The following is a 20,436-nucleotide window of genomic DNA, read 5'->3' as shown; positions in this document are numbered from 1 at the left end:
TACTGAATAACTTTTTGTCTGGGTTAATTTTTTTTTTTTTTGCCAGTCCTGGGGCTTGAACTCAGGGCCTGGGGACTGTCTCTGAGCTTCGTTTGCTCAAGGCTAACACTCTACCACTTGAGCCACAGTAGTGCTTTTGACTTTTTCTGTTTATGTGATGTTGAGGAATCAAACCCAGGGCTTCATGCATGCTAGGCAAGTACTCTACCTCCAAGCCATATTCCCAACCCTATGTTGCTTTTTAATGGATAGAATTGAGCATGTGTGTACTCGTTTAAGGGAAAGGAAGAGAGCACAGGTTCAGAGAGTCAACAGTAGAACATGAGCAGAAAGAGACTTTATTTTTTTTTTTCTTTGCTGTACAGGGGCTGACCCCAGGGTCTTGTGCATGCTCAACTAGTGCTATGTGTCAATCCCACATCTGTTAAAGTTAGAGGGAAGGACAGATACAAGTGAACATTGGGAGATAGGAGGGAAATGGAAATTCACGTAGCATAATTTAAGTTGGATTCAGTAGGGTTTAAGATTACAAGAAGACCCGGCCACCATGGGCGAACCCCCATCAGTACTGGAAAGTCTTTCTTCCTTCCTTCCTTCCTTCCTTTCTTTCTTTTCTTTTGTCTGTCCCTCCCTCCCTTCTTCCCTCCCTTCCTCCCTCCCTCCCTCCCTCCCTTCCTTATTTCTCTTTCTTTCTTTCTTTCTTCTCTTTCTTTCTTTCTTTCTTTCTTTCTTTCTTTCTTTCTTTCTTTCTTTCTTTCTTTCTTTCTCTCTCTCCCTTCCTCCCTCCCTCCCTTTCTTTCTTTCTTTCTTTCTTCCTTTCTTTTGTCTGTCCCTCCCTCCCTCCCTGCCTTTTTCCCTTCCTCCCTGCCTCCCTCCCTCCCTTCTCTCTCTCTTTCTTTCTTTCTTTCTTTTTTTTTGGTTCAGTTGCGGGGTCTGAACTCTGGGCCTGGGTGCTGTCCCTCAGCTCTTCAGCTCAAGGCTAGCGCTCTACCACTTGAGCCACAGCACCACTTCCGGCTTTTTTCTTATGTGGTGCTGAGGAATTGAACCCAGGGCCTCAAGCATGCAAGGCAAGTGCTCTACCACTGAGCCACCTTCCCAGCCCCTCCCTCTTTCTTTCTTTCTTTCTTTCTTTCTTTCTTTCTTTCTCTCTCTCTCTCTCTCTCTCTCGCTTTCTCTCTCTCTCTTTCTCTCTCTCTCTCCCATTCTTCCTTTCTCCCTTTCTTTCTTTCTTTCTTTCTTTCTTTCTTTCTTTCTTTCTTTCTTTCTTTCTTTCTTTCTTTCTCTTTCTTTCTCTTTCTTTCTTTCTTTCTTTCTTTCTTTCTTTCTTTCTTTCTTTCTTTCTTTCTTTCTTCCTTCCTTCCTTCCTTCCCAGTCTTGTGACTTCATTTCATAGCTGAAGAGCTGAAGGGAGGGAGCTCACTAGGAAGTTGACTCTAGGTGGGGCTCTTCAAATCCAGAGCCTTGGGCACCAAGGGTGTGGCTAGGCAGCCTTTGGTATGTGTACCAATTAGTGGTGCTTGCCTCACTGTAGACTTCCCCATGTGTATTATTTCCATTCCCAGACTCTCCAAAACTAGCCCCTAGCTTTCTCTTTTCTTATACATTTTCTCAAGTTTTCCAGTAAGTGGGTTGATAGACAAATCCTAGGAAAAACTCCCAAAGATTCCTGTCTCCTAGCATTCCCACCTCTGTGTGATTGATCCTTACTCTTGGCACTATTAGCACCTTGTGACTTGTTTTGAGCCATAGAATAAAGCATGCCAGGTACCTGTGGCTCACCATTATTAGCCTAGTTACTCAGAGTTCTGAGACCTGAGGATCAGGATCATGGTTCAAAGACAGTCCAAGTAGAAAAGGCCTTAAGACTTTTTTTTTTTTTTTTTGGTGGGTTTTGGGGCTTGAACTCTGGGCCTGGGCATTGTCCCTCAGTTCTTCAGCTCAAGGCTAGCACTCTACCACTTGAGCCACATGCCACTTCCCATTTTTTGGTGGTTAATTGGAGATAAGAGTCTCACAGACTCCCTGCCCTAGCTGGCTTTGAACCATGATCCTTAGATCTCAGTGTCCTGGGTAGCTAGGATTACAGGCTTGAGCTATCAGCACTGGGCCGTAAGACTCTATCTCAATTAGCTAGCAACAAGCCAGAGTGAAACGTGGTTCAAGTGGGAGAGTGCCAGCCAGTCTGAGCAAAAAAGAAAAAGAACACGAGGCTCTGACTTCAAGCTCCAGTACTAGCACAATAAAAATAAAATAGAGCAAAGGTGACATATTATCCCTGTCTGACATATAATAAGTCATGTAAAGCTCTGTGTTAGGACTGAGAGTAAGTTCAGTGGCACAAAGCTTGCCTAACGCAAGGTTTTGGTTTTGATCACCAGCACCACCAAACAAAAACAAAAGCCCTTTGTTTTAGCAGCCTGGGCCTAGAAACTTTCCCTGTGAGTGTCATTAAGTAAGAAGCTTCTATATTAAGAACTGTGATGGGGCTGGGAAGGTGGCTTAGTGGTAGAGCGCTTACCTTGCATGCCTGAGGCCCTGAGTTCGACTCCTCAGTACCACATAAGCAAAAAGAAAAAAGCCGGAAGTGGCACTGTGGCTCAAGTGGTAGAGCGCTAGCCTTGAGCTAAAGAGCTGAGGGACAGCACTCAGGCCCAGAGTTCAGGCCCCACGACTGGACCAAAAACAAACAAACAAATAAAATAAATTGTTTAGTCGGGCTCTGGTGGCTCACGCCTGTAATCCTAGCTACTCAGGAGGCTGAGATCTGAGGATCGCGGTTCAAAGCCAGTCCGGGCAGGAAAGACCGTGAGACTCCTATCTCCAATAAACCACTAGAAAACCGGAAGTGGCACTGTAGCTCAAGTGGTAGAGTGCTTGCCTTGAGCTGAAGAGCTGAAGGACAGCGCCCAGGCCCAGAGTTCAAGCCCCACGACCGACAAAAAAAAAAAAAAAAAGAACTGTGATGGTCTCTAGAAAATGCAGGTATAATTTGAAGAAAGGTCTATCATAGTAAAAGTTCCAGGAACCCAGCCATAAGACAAGAAACAAATTTTCCCTACGAATTGAGTGAGCTTGCAAGTGCACTTATCCCCGGGTTTTTTTCTTTTGTACCAGTGCTGGTGCTTGAACTCGGGGTTTCACATTCCTTGTTGTTGTTCAGGGTTAACACTCTACCACTTGGGCCACACCTCCACTTGGGATTCTTGCTGATTAACTGGACATAAGAGCCTCAGGGTCTTTTCTTCCTGGGTTTGGCTTTGGACAGTGATCCTCAGATCGCACAGCCTCCTGAGTAGTTTAGGACAACAGATGTGAGCCACCAGCCTCAGGGTGACTGACTCATTCCCGTTGGGGGCCTCAGATCACAGCCTGGGGGACCCCTGCCCTGCAGCCTTGTGAGACTCCAGGCAAAGGATCTAACGACGAAAAGATGTGTCTGGACTGGCGACCCGGGCGGGACCCTGTAGATCAGGTTGCTGTGGGTGTGCACTTCGTTCCTCAAGCGTGGAACACAAGTCCTCCAGGGATTCCTGGAAACCCTGCGCCTGCGGGCACAACCCCTGCCTTAGGGGACACGGAGGAACCCCGGGCCGAGCGCGCCGCCGCTCGGAGCTTGTGTCCCCGCGCCGCCAGGATCTCCCGCGTGGCCGTCCGCGGGCGCTCTGCAGAAGCGGGAGCTCCGCGTCTCGGAGTGCGTGCGGGGCTCCAGGCTGCTCCCGGGCGCGCTCGGCCGGGCCTCGCAGCGGCCTCGCGCTGCGCCTTCCCCGGCCCAGGCGGAGGGGGCGCTGCGGCGGGAGGCCGGGCACGGGGCGGGGCGGCGCGGGGCCGGGCGGGCCGCCCCTAGCCGGCGAGCGAGCGAAGGAGCGAGAGAGGGAGGGAGCGAGGCCGCCGGCGCCGCGCGCGCTGCCTCCGCCGCAGCTCGGCCCCGGCCCCGGCCCCGGCCCCGGCCCCGGCCCCGGAGGCGTCCGGCCGGCCCGCGGGGCGCGGAGCCCAGGCCCGCGGCCGGCCGCATGAAGGACTGCGAGTACCAGCAGATCAGCCCCGGGGCCGCCCCGCCGCCCGCCTCCCCCGGGGCGCGCCGCCCCGGCCCCGCCGCGCCCCCCGCCCCGGGCTCGGGGCCCGCGCCCTCCGCGCCCGCGGGGCCGCGCTGGAGCGCCAGCGGGAGCCTAGGCCGCCGCCCCCGGCGCAAGTGGGAGGTGTTCCCGGGCCGCAACCGCTTCTACTGCGGCGGCCGCCTCATGCTGGCCGGCCACGGCGGCGTCTTCGCGCTCACGCTGCTGCTCATCCTCAGCACCACCGTCCTCTTCTTCGTCTTCGAGTGAGTTCCGGCCCCGACCCCTCTCCCCTGCCCTCCGGCCTCTCCTCTGCCCACGTCCGCGGGTGCACCGGGGCCCCTCCGCGCCCCCCCCCTCATCCTTGGACCATCTCTTGCTCACCCAAGTGCTCTCCACTCCCCTCTCCCGGCCTCTTTCCTTTCTGTGCTTCCCTGACAACTTCGAAGTTTCAGCGTGCTTTGCCGGTGTGCAACCCCCATCGTGAATTTCCTGGGCGTCCCCTGCAGGGCCCTTGCTCCTCTCAGACTCCCCCCTTTGCCCTCTCTCCAGCCCCCTTCCACCCCAGGCATCCTTCCTCAACAAGCCTGGGGCCTCTGAGACCTCCCCTTCTCTCTCCAAATCTTTCCTCAGTTTCTGCAGTTCCCTGCCCCTCGCTTCCTGGCTTCTTTCTGGGGCACCCCCTTCCCCCCGCCCCCACCTTTTGCAGAGTGTCTTCATGTGACAGGCGCTATCAGCTCCTGTGGATTTGGGGGTGTCTCCACTTCCCAGATGACCCAGGATGGGCCCGCGTAGCATCTATCTCTTGGGTGGAAGAGTGGGTGCTCAGCTGCTTTCCCAGGCCACCTACGTGCACAGCAGGTTTGCACCCCATCCTCCAGCTGGAGCCGCCTGCAGAGACACGATACCTTGCACAACGCTCCCACTCATGCACACCCACACCAAGGGCACTGCCTTCCCCTCCCCAGCCCTTGGGGTCGTCTTCCTTTATTATACAGTGCACTTAAGAACTCCATCTCTGGAGCCAGCAGACCTGGCTCAGATCCCAGCCCTACCACACACTAAATGGGTGACCTCAGGCCAGTCACCTCTCAGAACCCCAGTTTCCTCAGCTGTAAATTGGGGCCTTTAAGAATACCCGCCCCCGGCATTGTCATGAGTCTGGTTTCCATGACCCATGCCAACCCTTAGCTTGGTGACTAGCACTTGATGTTGGCTGTTAGTACTTGTGTCTTTACCAAAAAGTACTGCCCGAGGTCACGTGGCCCTGGTGAGGCTGGCCACAGGACACCCCACACTGGTCCCTCCCCAGCGCCAGGCTTTGTATCCGCAGTGCTGTTTCCTCTGTAAGCAAGGTAAAGATGTCCTATCCATCGCCCTTCCTTTTGCCTTCTTGCCAAGTGCTCTGTCTTTCTGGGTGATTCACAAGCAGGAGCTCTGGGGCTCTAGCCCGCTCGCTGCCTGGTCCTTGCTCTGAGTTTCAGGTCCACCTGGCGTGGTGATCACAGTATGCCTTTTGCAGAATGCCAGAGCTGATCTTGCAGCTGTGGCCATGGCTGAAGGAAGTAGTGCTGTTTGTGATGCGCCTTGTGACACTGTAGTGTGAGTTCACTGTGGTGTGAGTTGGGGGTCAGTTCACAAGCAGGGCCTCTGGCTGTGTGGGTGTCCTCACTGGTGGTGACTGGACTGGTCCCTCAGGCCCAGAGAGAGCTTGTCTTTTATCTTCGCTTCCTCAAGTGAGGGGTCCCCTGATGAGGGACTCCCTCCTTCCCACTTGTCTGTTGCTCTGGGAAGAGTGTGTCTGGGCCCTTCCTTTCCTGCTGTGGTTTAGTGGATTGTGGCCAGCCCAGGCTTCCAATCAGAACTCTCAGCTTCCGCCCTGCTCCTCACCCCACATAGCAGCCAGAGCACCCCTCTCATTCCAAGTCACCCCTCATTCTTCCCTTGTTCTCCCTCTCCCAGTAAGAGCTAGAGCTCTGATACTGGACTTCTTCTGACCTCAGCCCCCCTTTTCCCCTTTTTTTGTGTGCATGCTTTAGGCTTGAACTTAGGGCCTGGGCGCTGTCCCTGAGTTCCTTTGCTCAAGGGTAGTTGTCTACCACTTGAGCCACAAGTCCACTTCCAGCTTTTTGGGTAATTAATTGGAGATAAGAATCTCACATGCTTTCCTGCCTGAGCTGGCTTTGAACCTCGATCCTCAGATCTCAGCCTCCTGAGTAGCTGGGATTACAGGCATGAGCCACCAGTATCTGGCTTCAGCTCTCTTGTTCTTTTTTTCCCCAAGTCTTCCACTGTGCATTACACCCCCTCTCCCTTGCACTGGCCTATGTGGGGCACCTACTGCAGGGCCTTTGCACTGCAACACCCTCAGTCTCACTTTTCACTCTTTCTAGCAGTCTGTACCGTGTGTAGACTCATTTGGTAGTTTCATGCCTGTCCTTGTCCATAAGAGTGGAGTATTGTTTTCCTCCTGCCTAGAATTAGTGCCTGGTATGTGGCTCCACAGAGCAAATATAAGTTGAATGAATGGACGGGTCACCTGTTGAGAGCCCAGAGACCCTAGGCTGTCACTGACCTGGAATCTGATGGTGGGCCCTGAAGCCCCTCTGGGAAATGAGGAGCCCAAGACTTGGTGTTCTCTAAAGGCTCTTCACGTCTTCTGTATCCTCCTGAAGGAGTCTGGTTGTACTTGAACTTGGTGAGTTGCCATGTAAGTGACTCTGAGAGCCTGGCCGATTCTATTAGAGGGTTGTACCTGGGGTGGCCTGAGATGTGGAGAGAGCATGGCCTTAGCCCTCTCTGGAGGCCAAACATCTGGTGAGAGAGGCTTCAGAAGAGCAGCGTGCAGGGCTGGGAAGGTGGCTCAGTAGTAGAGCGCTTGCCTTGCATGCATGAGGCCCTGGGTTCGATTCCTCAGCACCACATAAGCAGAAAAAAAGCTGGAAGTGGCGCTGTGGCTCAAGTGGTAGAGCTCTAGCCTGAGCTGAAGAACTGAGGGACAGCGCCCAGGCCCAGAGTTCAGACCCCATGACCGGCATAAAAAAAAAAAAAAAAAAAAAAAAGCAAGCAGTGTGTAGATGCCTGTAGGTTTGGTTCCTGCTTCTGCATTAGCTCCTAGAACCTTGGCTGCCTTCCAGCCATCTCCCAAGCAGCATCTCCCACCGCGTCAGATCTACTCCACATCTTTGTAGGACAATGGCACAGGGCAGTGGGTCATATAGCAAGGGCCTGAAAGTCAGACCTGGCTGGAGTCCCTTAGCACTCCTGAGCTGTGTGACCTTGGACAGTTTTCTTAATTTCTCTGAACTTTAGTTTAAAACTTACCTGTAAAGAATGGAGCATAACTTCTCAGGGGTCATGGTAAAGATTTGATGAGATTGTGAAGTGCAAAGACTATCTGTTCTTCAGGTATTATTAATAACTTACTAATTCATTAGGGCAGTGTCCATCTGGCACATAGTAAATCTTCAAAGCTATTAGTAGCTGGGTACCAGTGGCTCATTCCTATAATCCTAGCTACTCAGGAAGCTGAGACCTGGAGAACTGTGATTTGAAGCCGGAACTGTGATTTGAGAGCCCATCTCCAATTTATCAGCAAAATGCTGTCCTGGAGGTATGGTACTGTGCTGATAAAGTGTCAGCCGAAATAAGAAAGCCAAGAGAGAGCAGGAGGCCTATAATTCACGTGTGTGTGTGTGTGTGTGTGTGTGTGTGTGTGTGTGTGCGTGCGCGTGTGTGTGTATGTGTATGTGTATGTGTGTGTGTGTCTGCGTGTCCACGTATATACATGCACTGAGTGGTCCTGGGGCTTGAACTAAAGGTCTGGGTCCCGTTCCTGAGCTGTTTAGTTCAAAGCTAGTATGCTGCTTCTTCAGCCATAACTCCATTTCCAGCTTTATTTGGTGGTTACTTGGAAATAGGAGTCTCATGGCTTGGAACCACAATTCTCAGATCTCAGCCTCCTGAGTAGCTAGCTTCTCTACTCATTCTTGTGGGTTCCAGTTCAGTATTGTGTCTATCTGAGAGTCTTGCCCGTCCTACCGCCCCCCCTCCCCCTTAGAGCACTCATTATCCTCTGTCGCAATTCTCTGTTTATATCTCTCTCTTCCCCACTAGTCCATAAGCCACATGGCAGAAGGGCACTTGTCTTATTCACAGCCATTATTCCTGCTGCTTATTAAAAGTATTGCCTTGTACAAAGAATTCTGTAAATATTTGCAGAGTGAGTGACTAAATGGACGCTTGAGCCAACATTGCCCTGAAGGGGTCATTTCCAGGGACAGTCCACCTCATTATCGTGGCTGCCTGGAGCTCTGTGTTTACTAGGATTCTTTTGTGTGTGTGTGTGCCAGTCCTGGGGCTTGAACTCAGGGCCTAAAGCACCATCCCTGGGCTTCTTTTTGCTCAAGGCTAACACTCTACCACTTGAGCCACAGCACCACTTCCAGCTTTTTCTGTTTATGTGGTGTTGAGGAATTGAACCCAAGGCTTTGTGCATGCTAGGCAAGCACTCTACCACTAAGCCACATTCCCAGCCCTTTACTAGGATTCTGAGGCTGCCGCTGAGTGCAAGGTTAAAAGTGCTGGTCCTGAGCTGGGTGCTGAGCTATTGCTCACATCTGTAAACCCAGCTATTTAGGAGGCTGAAATCAGAGGCCTTGGTTCAGAGCCAGCCAGCATAGAAAAATATATGAGATTCATCTTCAGTTAAGCAGTAAAAAGCCAGGAGTGGAGATATGACTGAAGTGATAGAGTGCCAGCCTTGAGGGAAAACAAACAAAAACAAGCAGAAGCATGATGCCTGTGGTCCCAGCTATTTGGAAGTTGGAGGCAGAAGAATCACTTGAGTTCAGGAGTTCAAGGCCAGTCTGGGCAGTATAGTAAGACCCTTTCTCTTAAGAAAGGAGTAAGGGACGGGGGGGGGGGGGGGGCTGGGAAGGTGGCTCAGTGGTAGAGCACTTGCCTTGCACGCATGAGGCCCTGGGTTCGATTCCTCAGCACCACATAAGCAAAAAGAAAAAAAAAAGCCAGAAGTGGCGCTCTGGCTCAAGTGGAAGAGCGCTAGCCTTGAGCTGAAGAGCTGAGGGACAGCGCCCATGAAGCCCTGGGTTCAATTCCTCAGCACCACATAAACAGAAAATGCCAGAAGTGGCACTGTGGCTCAAGTGGTAGAGTGCTAGCATTGAGCAGAAGCAGCTCAGGAACAGTGCCTAGGCCCTAGGATGGGCCAAAAAAAAGGAAGAAAGGAAGCAAGTGAGAACTGGGTGCCAATGGCTCACACCTATGATCCTAGCTACTGAGAAGGCTGAGATCTGAGAATCATGATGCAGAGCCAGCCCAAGCAGGAATGTTCATGAAGCTATCTCCAGTAAACCACCAAAAAGCAGGAGGTAGAGCTCAAGTGGTAGAGAGCTTCTAGCCTTCAACTGCAAACACAACAACAACAACAAAAATCATCAGGGAGCCAAGCGGTGGTGGCTCTTGCCTATAATCCTAGCTACTCAGGAGGCTGAGATCTGAGGATCATGGTTCAAAGCCAACTTGGGCAGGACAGGCAGGAACGTCCGTGAAACTCTTTTTTTTTTTTTTTTTTTTTTTGTCGGTCGTGGGGCTTGAACTCTGGGCCTGGGCGTTGTCCCTCAGCTCTTCAGCTCAAGGCGAGCACTCTACCACTTGAGCTACAGCGCCACTTCCGGTTTTCTGGTGGTTTATTGGAGATGGGAGTCTCGGGGTATTTCCTGCCCGGGCTGGCTTTGAACCGTGATCCTCAGATCTCAGCCTCCTGAGTAGCTAGGATTACAGGCGTGAGCCACCAGCGCCCGGCTTGAAACTCTTATTTCTAATAAACCACTCAGAAAACCGGAAGTGGTGCAGTGGCTCAAGTGGTAGAGCTCTAGCCTGAGCTGAAGAACTGAGGGACAGTGCCCAGGCCCAGAGTTCAAGCCCCACCACCGACAAAAAAAAAATCCTCAGGGACAGCATCTAAGCCATGAGTTCAAGCTTCAGGACCAGCACACACCAAAAAAAGGAGCAAGAATTGGGTGGCTCAAGCCTATAATCCTAGCTACTTGGGAGGCTGAGATCATAGGGTAACGGTTCAAAGCCAGCCCTGGAAAAAGAGTTCGAGAGATTCCATCTGCAAAATACTAACAAGCTGGGCTCCGGTGGTCATGCCTTTAATCCTAGCTACTCAGGAGGCTGAGATCTGAGGATCTCGGTTCAAAGCCAGCCCAGGCAGGAAAGTCCGTGAGACTCTCATCTCCAATTAACCACCAGAAAACCAGAAGTGGCGTTGTGGCTCAAGTGGTAGAGTGCTGGCCTTGAGCTGAAGAGTGCAGAGACAGTGCCCAAGCCCAGAGCAAGCCCCACGACCTCAAAAACAACAACAACAACAACAACAAGGTGTGGCTTTAAAAAAAAAGGTGTGGCTCAAGTTGTAGGGCACCAGCTGAACAAGTGGGAAGATCTGAGTTCAAGCCCTTGTACCACAAAAAAAAAAGAGCAAGGAGAGATTAGTGGGATGTCTTTATCACTTCTGTAAGGTATAGGATCCTTGCTTTTGTGTGTCTGAGGGGAGTGACTCAGTTTCCCTGGAGCAGGATGAGTCTCTGACTCAGGAAGAGCCTCTATCTAAGAACAAATCAATTGTGGGGCCCTTGGGGTATTTGCTCATTTGTCTCCATCTCTCCTTCTAGTTGTCCCTACCTGGCCCACAAGCTGACCCTGGCCATTCCCATCATTGCTGCTATCCTCTTCTTCTTCGTCATGAGCTGCCTGCTTCAGACCAGCTTCACAGACCCTGGGATCCTGCCCCGGGCCACCGTGTGCGAAGCTGCTGCCCTGGAGAAACAGATTGGTGAGGCCCCTGCCCTCAGTGGAAGCTAGGCTTCCCCACTGCCCTCTCGAACATCCTGATTTTCTCTTCCACCCCTTTGCTAGGAATTAGGGATTCAGCAGTAAGCAAGGCAGGCTGGAGCTAACAGTCTGACACTGGTAGAGGGAGACAGGTGATAAACTAGGGGGCAAATAAGTAAGCAAGAAATGCTACAGCCAAGGCTCTGGAAGCCAGCCTGGAACCAAGTGATTTCTGGGGGCCAGGCTCTGTTTAAGTTCTCTGTGTGCACAATCATATAGACACCCTCCTCCCCAGTAATCTTGTGAGGTATGGACTGTTGTCCTCCCTTTACTGATGGACTTAAATGAAGGGTGGAGAGGTTAAGTGAATGGTCTAAAATCACTAGAAATGGAGGAGTTGGAATACAACGGCAGGCAGTCTGGCCATAGACTCTGCTCTTAAACATTCATATGCACTTACTCATTCACTCATCAGACTTTTACTGAGCGTCTGCTGTAGGCCAGGCTCTTTCCTAGATGCTGGTGATATCTAGCAGTGAAGCAAACTGACCGTAAACTCTGTCCTCGTAGAGGCTGCATTCCAGGGAGGAGAAGGCAAGTAAACACGCAAGTAATGAAATATCTGAGAGAGCAGAGTACACAAGCGCTGGAGAATTTTAGTCGGGCACTGTTGGCTCAAGTCTGGATTCCTAGCAATTTAATAAGCTGAGTTCTAAGGCTCAAGGTTTAAAGCCAGCCCTGGCAGGAAAGTTCATGACACTCTTATCTCCAATTAACCATCAGAAAGCCTTAAGTGAAGCTATGGCTCAAGTGGTAGAGTGCTAGTCTTGAGCAAAAAAGCTAATACTGGCACCAAAAGCAAAAACAAGAAAACCTGGAGAATTTAAAACAGGGTTGTTGGGCTGGGAATGTGGTTTACTGGTAGAGTGCTTTCCTAGCATGCCTGAAGCCCTGGGTTCGATTCCTCAGCACCACATACACAGAAAAGGCTGGAAGTGGTGCTGTGGCTCAAGTGGCAGAGTGCTAACCTTGAGCAAAAGAAGCTCGGGGACAATGCCCAGGCCCTGAGTTCAAGCCCCAGGACTGGCAAAACAGAAACAAAACAAGGGTGTCCTGAGAAGGAAATGGCATCTGGGCAAAGAGGCCCAGGCCTGCAGAGGTGAGGAGCTGGGCGTAGGGACAAGAGGGGTACAGTAGGCATGGGGTGTGGGCTAGTTTAGGTTGGGTGGCCAGGGAAGGCCTCTAGGAGATGAACCAGAATGGTTTGGTAGGAAGCTGGGAGTCTGTTAAGGCATGGGGAAAAGCTGGGTGGGCTGGAAGGACAGCAGGCAGGCTTGTGTGACTAAAAACAACCTGCGCTCCCAGACACCCCCTACCCGAGGTGGCCTTGATTCCTCCCAGATTGCCTTGCACTTTCCTCTGGGGAGCTCCTTCCTGGGATAGGGGCCTTCATCTCGGCTGGCTCCACTCTAGCTCCTTCCTGCTGAGAAATGACGTGGATGTTTGTACACCTCCTGGTTTCCGGTTGATGGTTGGTTCCTTCCCCTAAGAGGGTGGCATTCACACAGGCTTTTAAATGCCCAGCTGGCCCTGAAGAGATCTAGTGGCCTGTAAATGTCAGCGTCTGTCACTGGGAATCACTTAGTGCTCTGGGGCAGCTTGGGGCAGGCAGTGGGGAGTCGATGTTCTCTGGGCTCTGTTCTTTGTCTCCTTCCTCTGCCCAGCCACACCCACAGCTACTTCCTTCCCCTTAGCGGTCACTGGCCTTCCTGATTCAGCGCCTTCAGTGTCCCTTGCTCTAACCTGTCTGGGCCACCTGGTGGCTCGGTAGCACCTTGTTCTCTTCCGCTTCAGGTCAGGGCTAATCGTGAGGCAGGATTATTGTCCGGCTTAGCCCTTCAGAGGTCTGGCAGCCCGAAATCCTCTGCGTCCTGTGAGCCGCTGGGTAATGATGACAGCAGTAATCCTCATGTTTGAGAGTGTGCCCAAGGCTGGCCACCCATTATCCCCACAAATCTTCCCACCATCCGGTGACAGTTACCCTGGTAACCAGGTGTGACAATGCAGATGCCAAGCGGGCAATCATGGGCCTGGGAGCGGCCAGCAGCAGCCCCATGCTTTGCTTTTGGGGTAGCAGCACCATGTCCTCTATGTCCTGTCTCCTCCCACCCAGTGCTGGCCTTGTCCTTCCTCTCCACCCCTGTGCTGCGGGGTGGTCATTAGGGGAGTGTCCTTTCCACCGAGCTGTGGGGGCCTGGGGCTCCAGCGTCTTGTTCACCTTGTTGCCATGTGGAAAGCTGGGTGTAGGAGGCTTGGAGATGTGGACTGAAGGAATGAGTGAGGACTGGCAGCCTGCGAGACCCCAGTGAGGCCACATGGCTCATCTGTGTGTGTTCCGCACACGGCACTGGCAGCGCAGGGGCAGGAATGTGGTTGGCGCCCCGCCCCGGGTGGCTTCCAGTGCAGGGCAGTGCACAGGGGAAGGCCTGAGTGGCACCACAGGCTGGATCAGGCCCTGGGAGATGATTGGAAGGGTGAGTAGTGGCTTCCTCGACAGTGCACTGAGCATCAGTGCACTTCCTACCACATAATTTGGGTCAATGACCAAAATGTGTATAGACAATCCATCTATAGTCCTTTAAGATTATATAGTCTAGTGACATGATAACCCTCTCAGTTTGTATAGTACACTCCGTGATGATTGCACAAGTGACATAATGACACATTTCTCAGACGATGACCCTATCCTTAGGCCATGCATGACTGTGTTTTAAAGGAAAATGTATGCCAGCCCTGTAAGTGCCAAGCCAGATTCACTTGCTCTGAATAGAAGATAATCACAGAAGCAGAAACCACAGCGTGGTGGATTTCCTGGTAGTCACTGTTCCCAGGGGAAAGCAGCCACTTTGAGGTGAGGAATGGTCACAGGATAATGGTATGATGAGTTGAGACTTCCCGCTTGTTCCAGTCAAAGGCTGGAAAGAGAATCGAAAAGGAAAGAACTGCTCATCACATGACTCAGTATTGCTTAGTGTCAGAACAGGAAACCCCCTGTGGGGGTGTACCTGCTGTAGTCTCCTCCCTCCCACCTTCCTCCAAGACTGGGGGATCCCCATGTCAGGGCCACAGTGTCTTTGCCTATTCTGTTCTCCCTCGACTGCACGCTCTCTTCCCTCAGGTGGTGAAGCCCACTTCATTCTTCCTGGTCATTCCTACTTCTTTCTGTTTGTATTTCAGACACGTTCTCCTTGTGTGGGCTAGAACTTACTTCCTCCTGACTCAACCTGCTGAGTGCTGGGATTATAGGCATGTGCAATTATGCATACTTTTTTTTTTTTTTTTTTTTTGGGTCTGGTCATGGGGCCTGAACTCTGGGCCTGGGCGCTGTCCCTCAGCTCTTCAGCTCAAGGCTAGCGCTCTATCACTTGAGCCACAGCGCCACTTCCGGCTTTTTTCTTTTTGCGTATGTGGTGCTAAGCAATCGAACCCAGGACCTCATGCATGCAAAGCAAGCGCTGTACCACTGAGCCACCTTTTCAGCCCAATTATACACACTTAATTGTCACTCTTTTTGCTTTCTTGATCCTGTCTCATTTCCCTAGCCCACTATTCCCCTTTGTATTCTTTTTTTTTTTTTAAGGTAGAAAATGTTTACTGATTAAAAAAAAATAAAAAGCATCCAGGCCCAGCACCCCTGGCTCACTCCTTTCACCTTAGCTACTCAGGAGGCTGAGATCTGAGGATCAGGATTCAAAGCCAGCCTGGGCAGGAAAGTCCGTGAGACTTATCTCCAGTTAACCACCAGAAAACCAGAAGTGGCACTGCAGCACAAGCCTTAGAGATCTAGCCTTGAGCTGAAGAGCGCAGGGACAGTGTCCAGGCCCAGAGTTCAAGCCGCACGACTGACAAAAAAAAGGCATCTTGGCACCGGTGGCTTACACCTGTAATCCTAGCTATTCAGGAGGCTGAGATCTAAGGATCATGGTTCAGAGCCAGCCCAGGCAGGAAAGTCTGTAAGACTCTTTATCTCCAATTAACCACCAGAACACTAGAAGCAGCGCTCATACTCCTACCTCCCCTGCCTTTTTTTTTTTTCCTGTCGGTCATGGGGCTTGAACTCTGGGCCTGGGCGCTGTCCCTCAGCTCTTCAGCTCAGGGCTAGTGCTCTACCACTTGAGCCACAGCGCCACTTCCAGTTTTCTGGTGGTTTATTGGAGATAAGAGGCTCATGGACGGGGCTGGTAAGGTGGCTCAGTGGTAGAGCGCTTGCCTTGCATGCCTGAGGCCCTGGGTTCAATTTCTCAGCACCACATAAGCAAAAAGAAAAAAGCCGGAAGTGACGCTGGTGGCTCAAGTAGTAGAACACTCGCCTTGAGCTGAAGAGCTGAGGGACAGTGCCCAGGCCCAGAGTTCAAACCCCACGACTGGACCCAAAAAAAGAAAAAAAAAAAAAAAAAAAGAGGCTCATGGACTTTCCTGCCCAGTCTGGCTTTGAACCATGATCCTCAGATCTCAGCCTCTTGGGTAGTTAGGATTACAGGTGTGAGCTGCAAACGCCAGGCTCCTTTCATCCCCTTTTGAGGAAACTGAGGCTCCCAGAGGCTTCTTCAGAGTCTCAGCCTGATAGGCAGCCTCAGCAGGCTTCACAGTGAGATGGGCTGGGTCAGTCAGAGGTGGTGGAGTGACATAGTGCCTCCTACAGGACCATGCCCCACTCCAGTGTCCTCAGATTGAGTTCTTCTGGTATCCCTAAGCCCAGCACTAAGCCTGGTAGGCGGCAGGGGTACCATAAACCTAGGGGAATGAATAGATTAGTCATGTGGGAATTATAGTAACCTAGCCTTTGAGCCCTAGGAACTTGTTGACCTTGAGCCAGACCCTGGACGCTGGCAGACCACAGTCCTGGAGCTGTTTCCTCCCTTGGTGGCCACAGTGAGGCAGCAGGGAGCCAGAAACCCTGACTCCTCTCTTAAGCCTTCTCTGGTTGAGTTTGGCTTTGGCTGTGGGAGGGCCTGGTTCTATCCTGGTGGCAAAGTGTGTCCCAAGGAGCCCATGACATCAGGAGCACCAGGGGGCTTCCCCGCCAGCAGTGGGCTTCAGTGACAGCTCCTGCCATTCAGCTATCTTGGCATAGAGAGATCCACAGCAGCCCCCCTGGTCAGGAGGCAGGATGGAGCAGTTCATTGGTTGGAAGAGGGTGGGCCCCTCTCATTGGCGTCACTTCCTCCTCTGAGGCCCTGGCTTCCCATCTGGGGCAGTCCTACAGTGGATCTTAGACTAAAAACAAAACAAAAACAAACCAGACAGGTCCAGGGTAAATATCTTGGATTCGTCTGTGTATTTGCCCATTACCAGCCATACCCAGGCCTTGTAAAGTGTCTTGCACACGGTAGGCTCTCATGTGAAGGAATGAGCAAACGAGTGCCTTGGGAGGTGAAGATTCTCATCAAAGAACTCCGCTTCTTGTCTACAGGCTGTGCCTACGCAGCCACTGACCCCACACAGAGCATTTTCTGTGATCCGGTAAAGCAGGATTTCATTACACCTTCAAAATTGTATTTCATCATTGAAATTTTAAAAGCCTGCTGGGTGCCAGTGGCTCACGCCTGTAATCCTAGCTACTCATAAAGCTAAGAACTGAAGATCACAGTTCAAAGCCAGCCCAGGCAGGAGAGTCCCTGAGACTCTCATATCCAGTTAACCCCCCCCCCAAAAAGCCAAAAGTAGAACTGTGGTTCAAGTGGTACAGCTCTAGCCTTGAGCAAAAAGGCTCAGGGACAGCATCCTGAATTCAAGCCCCAATACTGGGGCTTTTCTCCCCTAAGGGAGAAAAAAAAAAAGAAAGAGAAAGAATGAATGAACAAACAAATGAACTAGGGATGTTAATGATGTGGTTCAGTTGGTAGAGTGCCTGCCTAGCAAGCTTGAGGTCCTGAATTCAAACCCTGTACCCTGCCTCCCCCAAAAAAGGAAGAAGCTGAGCACCAGTGGCTCACACCTATAATCCTAGCTACTCAGATGGCTGAGATCTAAGGATCATAGTTCAAAGCCAGCCTGGGCAGAAAAGTCCCTGTAAGGTTCAAATCACCAATTAACTACTCAAAACCAAAAGTAGCGCTGTGGTTCAAGTGGTAGATCACTAGACTTGAGCACAGAGAGGCTCTGGGACAGTGCCCAGGCCACAACTGGCCTCCCCCTCTGCCCTCCCCCCAAAAAAAGGCAAGAAAAAAGGGAAGGAGGAAGGAAGGAAGGAAGGAAAGAAGGAAGGAAGGAAAGAAGGAAGGAGGTAAAAGAGATAAAGAAGACTAACATACAAGGCTTACCTGGGTGTAGCGGCAAACACTTAAGAGGGCAGCATGAGGATCCAAAGCATCCTGCATTTTATACAGTTTGAGGCTGGCCACTACTTAGTGACCCCTGTCTAAAAATTAAAAAATAAATGATAACAAGCTTAAGGGGTTTAAGCCTCAGGTCAGAAATGGCGGGTGGGGAGGTAAGGTTGATTGAAATGTATTTGCACATGTGTAGTGCACATAATTTATACTAATAAAAAAAAATAACTAGTGGAATTGTTCCAGGTTCTAATAAGCTGCTTTTGGTAGTAACTGCTGGGAAGGGCTGGTAGGGGAGTGTTCTGGGGTGAGTCTGGCATGGTGATTGGCTCTGCAACAAATCCTCCTTGACCCTAGTGACCCCAGATGCCCCCTGGTTCAGGCCTGACTCCTCCCTCCCTCCTGCCTCTTTTTTTTGTTGCTGTTGTTTTTGTTGGTCATGGGGCCTGAACACTGGGCCTGAGCACTGTCCCTCAGCTGTCCAGCTAAAGGTGAGTGTTCTATCACTTGAGCCACAGCATCACTTCCTTTTCTGTTTATGTGGTGCTGAGGAATCGAATCCAGGGCCTCATGCATGCAGGGCAAGCACTCTACCACTGAGCCACCTTCCCAGCCCCTCTCCTGCCTCTTGGTAGAACTTCACTTCCTCTTTCACACAGTTCTAAATGGCAGGAAGCTGCAACATGCTGGGTGCTGCTCCCCACTTTGAGGGAGAGGACTGGGCTCCCCTCTGCCTGGCAAGAGCCCTTGGGACTTGAGTGATGATTCTAGTAACTTCTCTCAGTGCTGAAGAGGGTCTGTGGCTCCCCACCCCCAGGGAGGGGACTGTTGAGATCTGAAGGCTTCATAATTGAGCACATCAGCAATAGTAATAGCTCATAGTTACAGTCTAAACCATTGTAAAATCCAAAACTTTTTTTTTTGGTGGCTGTACTGGAGATTGATTTAGGTCTTCACACTTGCTAGGCGGGCTTTCTACCATTTGAGCCGTTCCACCAGCCCCCACAATCCAAAAAAAATTCCACACTTACCCTCACAGGATAGTTGGTTGGCAAAACTCAGATGCATTGAAAATATTAAATAAAATTATTTTCGGGGCTGGGAAGGTGGCTCAGTGGTAGAGTGCTTGCTTTGCATGCATGAGGCTCTGGGTTCGATTCCTTAGCACCACATGAGCAGAAAAAGCCAGAAGTGGCGCGGTGGCTCAAGTGGTAGAACGCTAGCCTTGAGCTGAAGAGCTGAGGGACAGCGCCCAGGCCCAGAGTTCAGGCCCCACAACTGACAAAATATTTTTTTTTCTGACTATGTGCTATAAGAAATATGAGTGAATTTCCTCTTTACCCTTAGAATCTGTCCTGGAGGTATATTATGTATATGTATGTAAATATTCGAAAATTATACACAAAAATCTGAAATCCAAAGCACTTTTAGTCCCAAACATTTCAGATTAGCAGTAATCAACCTATAATAAGCTCTTACTAGATGCACAACACTTGGCTAAAATCACGTGGTGTGTCTTTTTTTTTTTTTTTTTGCCAGTCCTGGGGCTTAAACTCAGGACCTGGGCACTGTCCTTAAGTTTCTTTTCCTCAAGGCTCATACTCTACCACTTGAGCCACAGGGCTTCTTCCAGCTTTTTCTGCTTATGTGTACTGAGGAATGGAATCCTGGGCTTCATGCATGCTAGCAAGCACTCTCCCACTCAGCCACATTCCCAGCCCCCACCTGGTATATTCTTTTTTTTTTTTTGTATATATATTTTTATTGTAAAAATACTGTACAGAGTGGTTAGTTACATAAGTAAGGTAATGATACATTTCCTATCGAGCATTGTTACCTCCTCCTTTGTTTTTCCCCTATCCCCCTGCCCTCCCTACCTCCCCAACTTCTTCCTCCCCGCAATCTCCCAACCTGGTGTATTCTTAACTCCTACTAGCAGCTCTGTGAGATGAATTGATTTTGTTCCACATTTTGTTTTTCTACTGATTGTGGAGCTTGTCAGGGCCTGGGTGCTATCCTTGAGCTTTTTTGCTCAAGACTAGAGCTCTACCATTTGAACCCCAGCTCCACTTCTCCACTTCTAGCTTTTTTTTTTTTTTTTTCATTATTTAGAGAATACTTTATTAGTTTCTGTAATCAAACCCACGTAGATAAGACCTTACATATTTAATACAGTGCGTTTGCCGGGCGCTGGTGGCTCACGCCTGTAATCCTAGCTACTCAGGAGGCTGAGATCTGAGGATCGCGGTTCAAAGCCAGCCCGGGCAGGAGAGACCGTGAGACTCCTATCTCCAATAAACCACCAGAAAACCGGAAGTGGCGCTGTAGCTCAAGTGGTAGAGCGCTCGCCTTGAGCTGAAGAGCTGAGGGACAGCGCCCAGGCCCAGAGTTCAAGCCCCACGGCCGACAAAAAAAAAAAAAAAAAATACAGTGCGTTTACCCCTGTACAAATGGAAAAAAATTAAGTTTAACATTTCTAGACCAATATGGCTCTAGCTTTTTTTTTTCTTTTTCTTTTTCTTTTTTTTTTGGGGCGGGGAGGGGGTCCGGTTGTGGGGCCTGAACTCTGGGCCTGGGCGCTATCCCTCTACCACTTGAGTCACAGTGCCACTTCTGGCTTTTTTTTTCTTTTTGCTTATGTGGTGCTGAGGAATTGAACCAGGGCCTCAGGCATGCAAGGCAAGCGCTCTACCACTGAGCCACCTTCCCAGCCCAAGCTTTATTTATTTATTTTTTTTCAGTTGTGGGGTTTGAACTCTGGGCCTGGGCACTGTCCCTCAGCTCTTCAGCTCAAGGCGAGTGCTCTAGCACTGGAGCTACAGTGCCATTTCCGGTTTTCTAGTGGTTTATTAGAGATAAGAGTCTCACAGTCTTTCTTGCCTGGGCTGGCTTTGAACCATGATCCTCAGATCTCAGCCTTCTGAGTAGCTAGGATTACAGGCATGAGCCACCGGCGCCCAGATACTTCTAGCTTTTTGATGTTTAATTGGTGATAAGAGTGTCACAGACTTTCCTGCCTGAGCTGGTTTTGAGCCATGATTCTCAAATCTCAGCCTCCTGAGTAGCTAGGATTACAGGCAGAAGCTACCAGTGCTGGCTTTTTTGTTTTTAAGCAGAATGTACAGAGAAGTTGAGTAATTTGACCCAAATGTTCAGTAAATGTTTAGTTGGAAATTTCATAGCTAGGTCCAAAG

At 50.6% G+C, this 20,436-nt stretch overlaps 1 protein-coding gene across 2 annotated transcripts in view; it reads left to right on the top strand.

Annotated features, from left to right (window-relative positions):
- The first annotated feature begins 3,973 nt into the window (after positions 1-3,973).
- The window catches only part of Zdhhc18 (zinc finger DHHC-type palmitoyltransferase 18), a 28,443-nt gene continuing 11,980 nt past the window's right edge, over positions 3,974-20,436 (top strand). The window contains exons 1-2 of one of the 2 annotated variants that reach the window (XM_070037542.1): positions 3,974-4,321; positions 10,751-10,911. In XM_070037542.1, the coding sequence (XP_069893643.1) occupies positions 4,014-4,321; positions 10,751-10,911 (469 nt within the window). In that variant the 5' untranslated portion in view covers positions 3,974-4,013. Of the gene's footprint in view, positions 4,322-10,750; positions 10,912-13,487; positions 13,822-20,436 lie in introns of those variants that run through there. The other variant, XM_070037543.1, reaches the window with a different exon arrangement.

This window comes from Dipodomys merriami, unplaced genomic scaffold, assembly GCF_024711535.1.
Source record: "Dipodomys merriami isolate MVZ:Mamm:240054 unplaced genomic scaffold, mDipMer1.0.p SCAF_28, whole genome shotgun sequence".
In the NCBI taxonomy this organism is placed as follows: Eukaryota; Metazoa; Chordata; class Mammalia; order Rodentia; family Heteromyidae; genus Dipodomys; species Dipodomys merriami.
The sequence above is the reverse complement of the archived record's forward strand: the minus strand, read 5'-3'. Positions and strand labels throughout refer to the sequence as shown.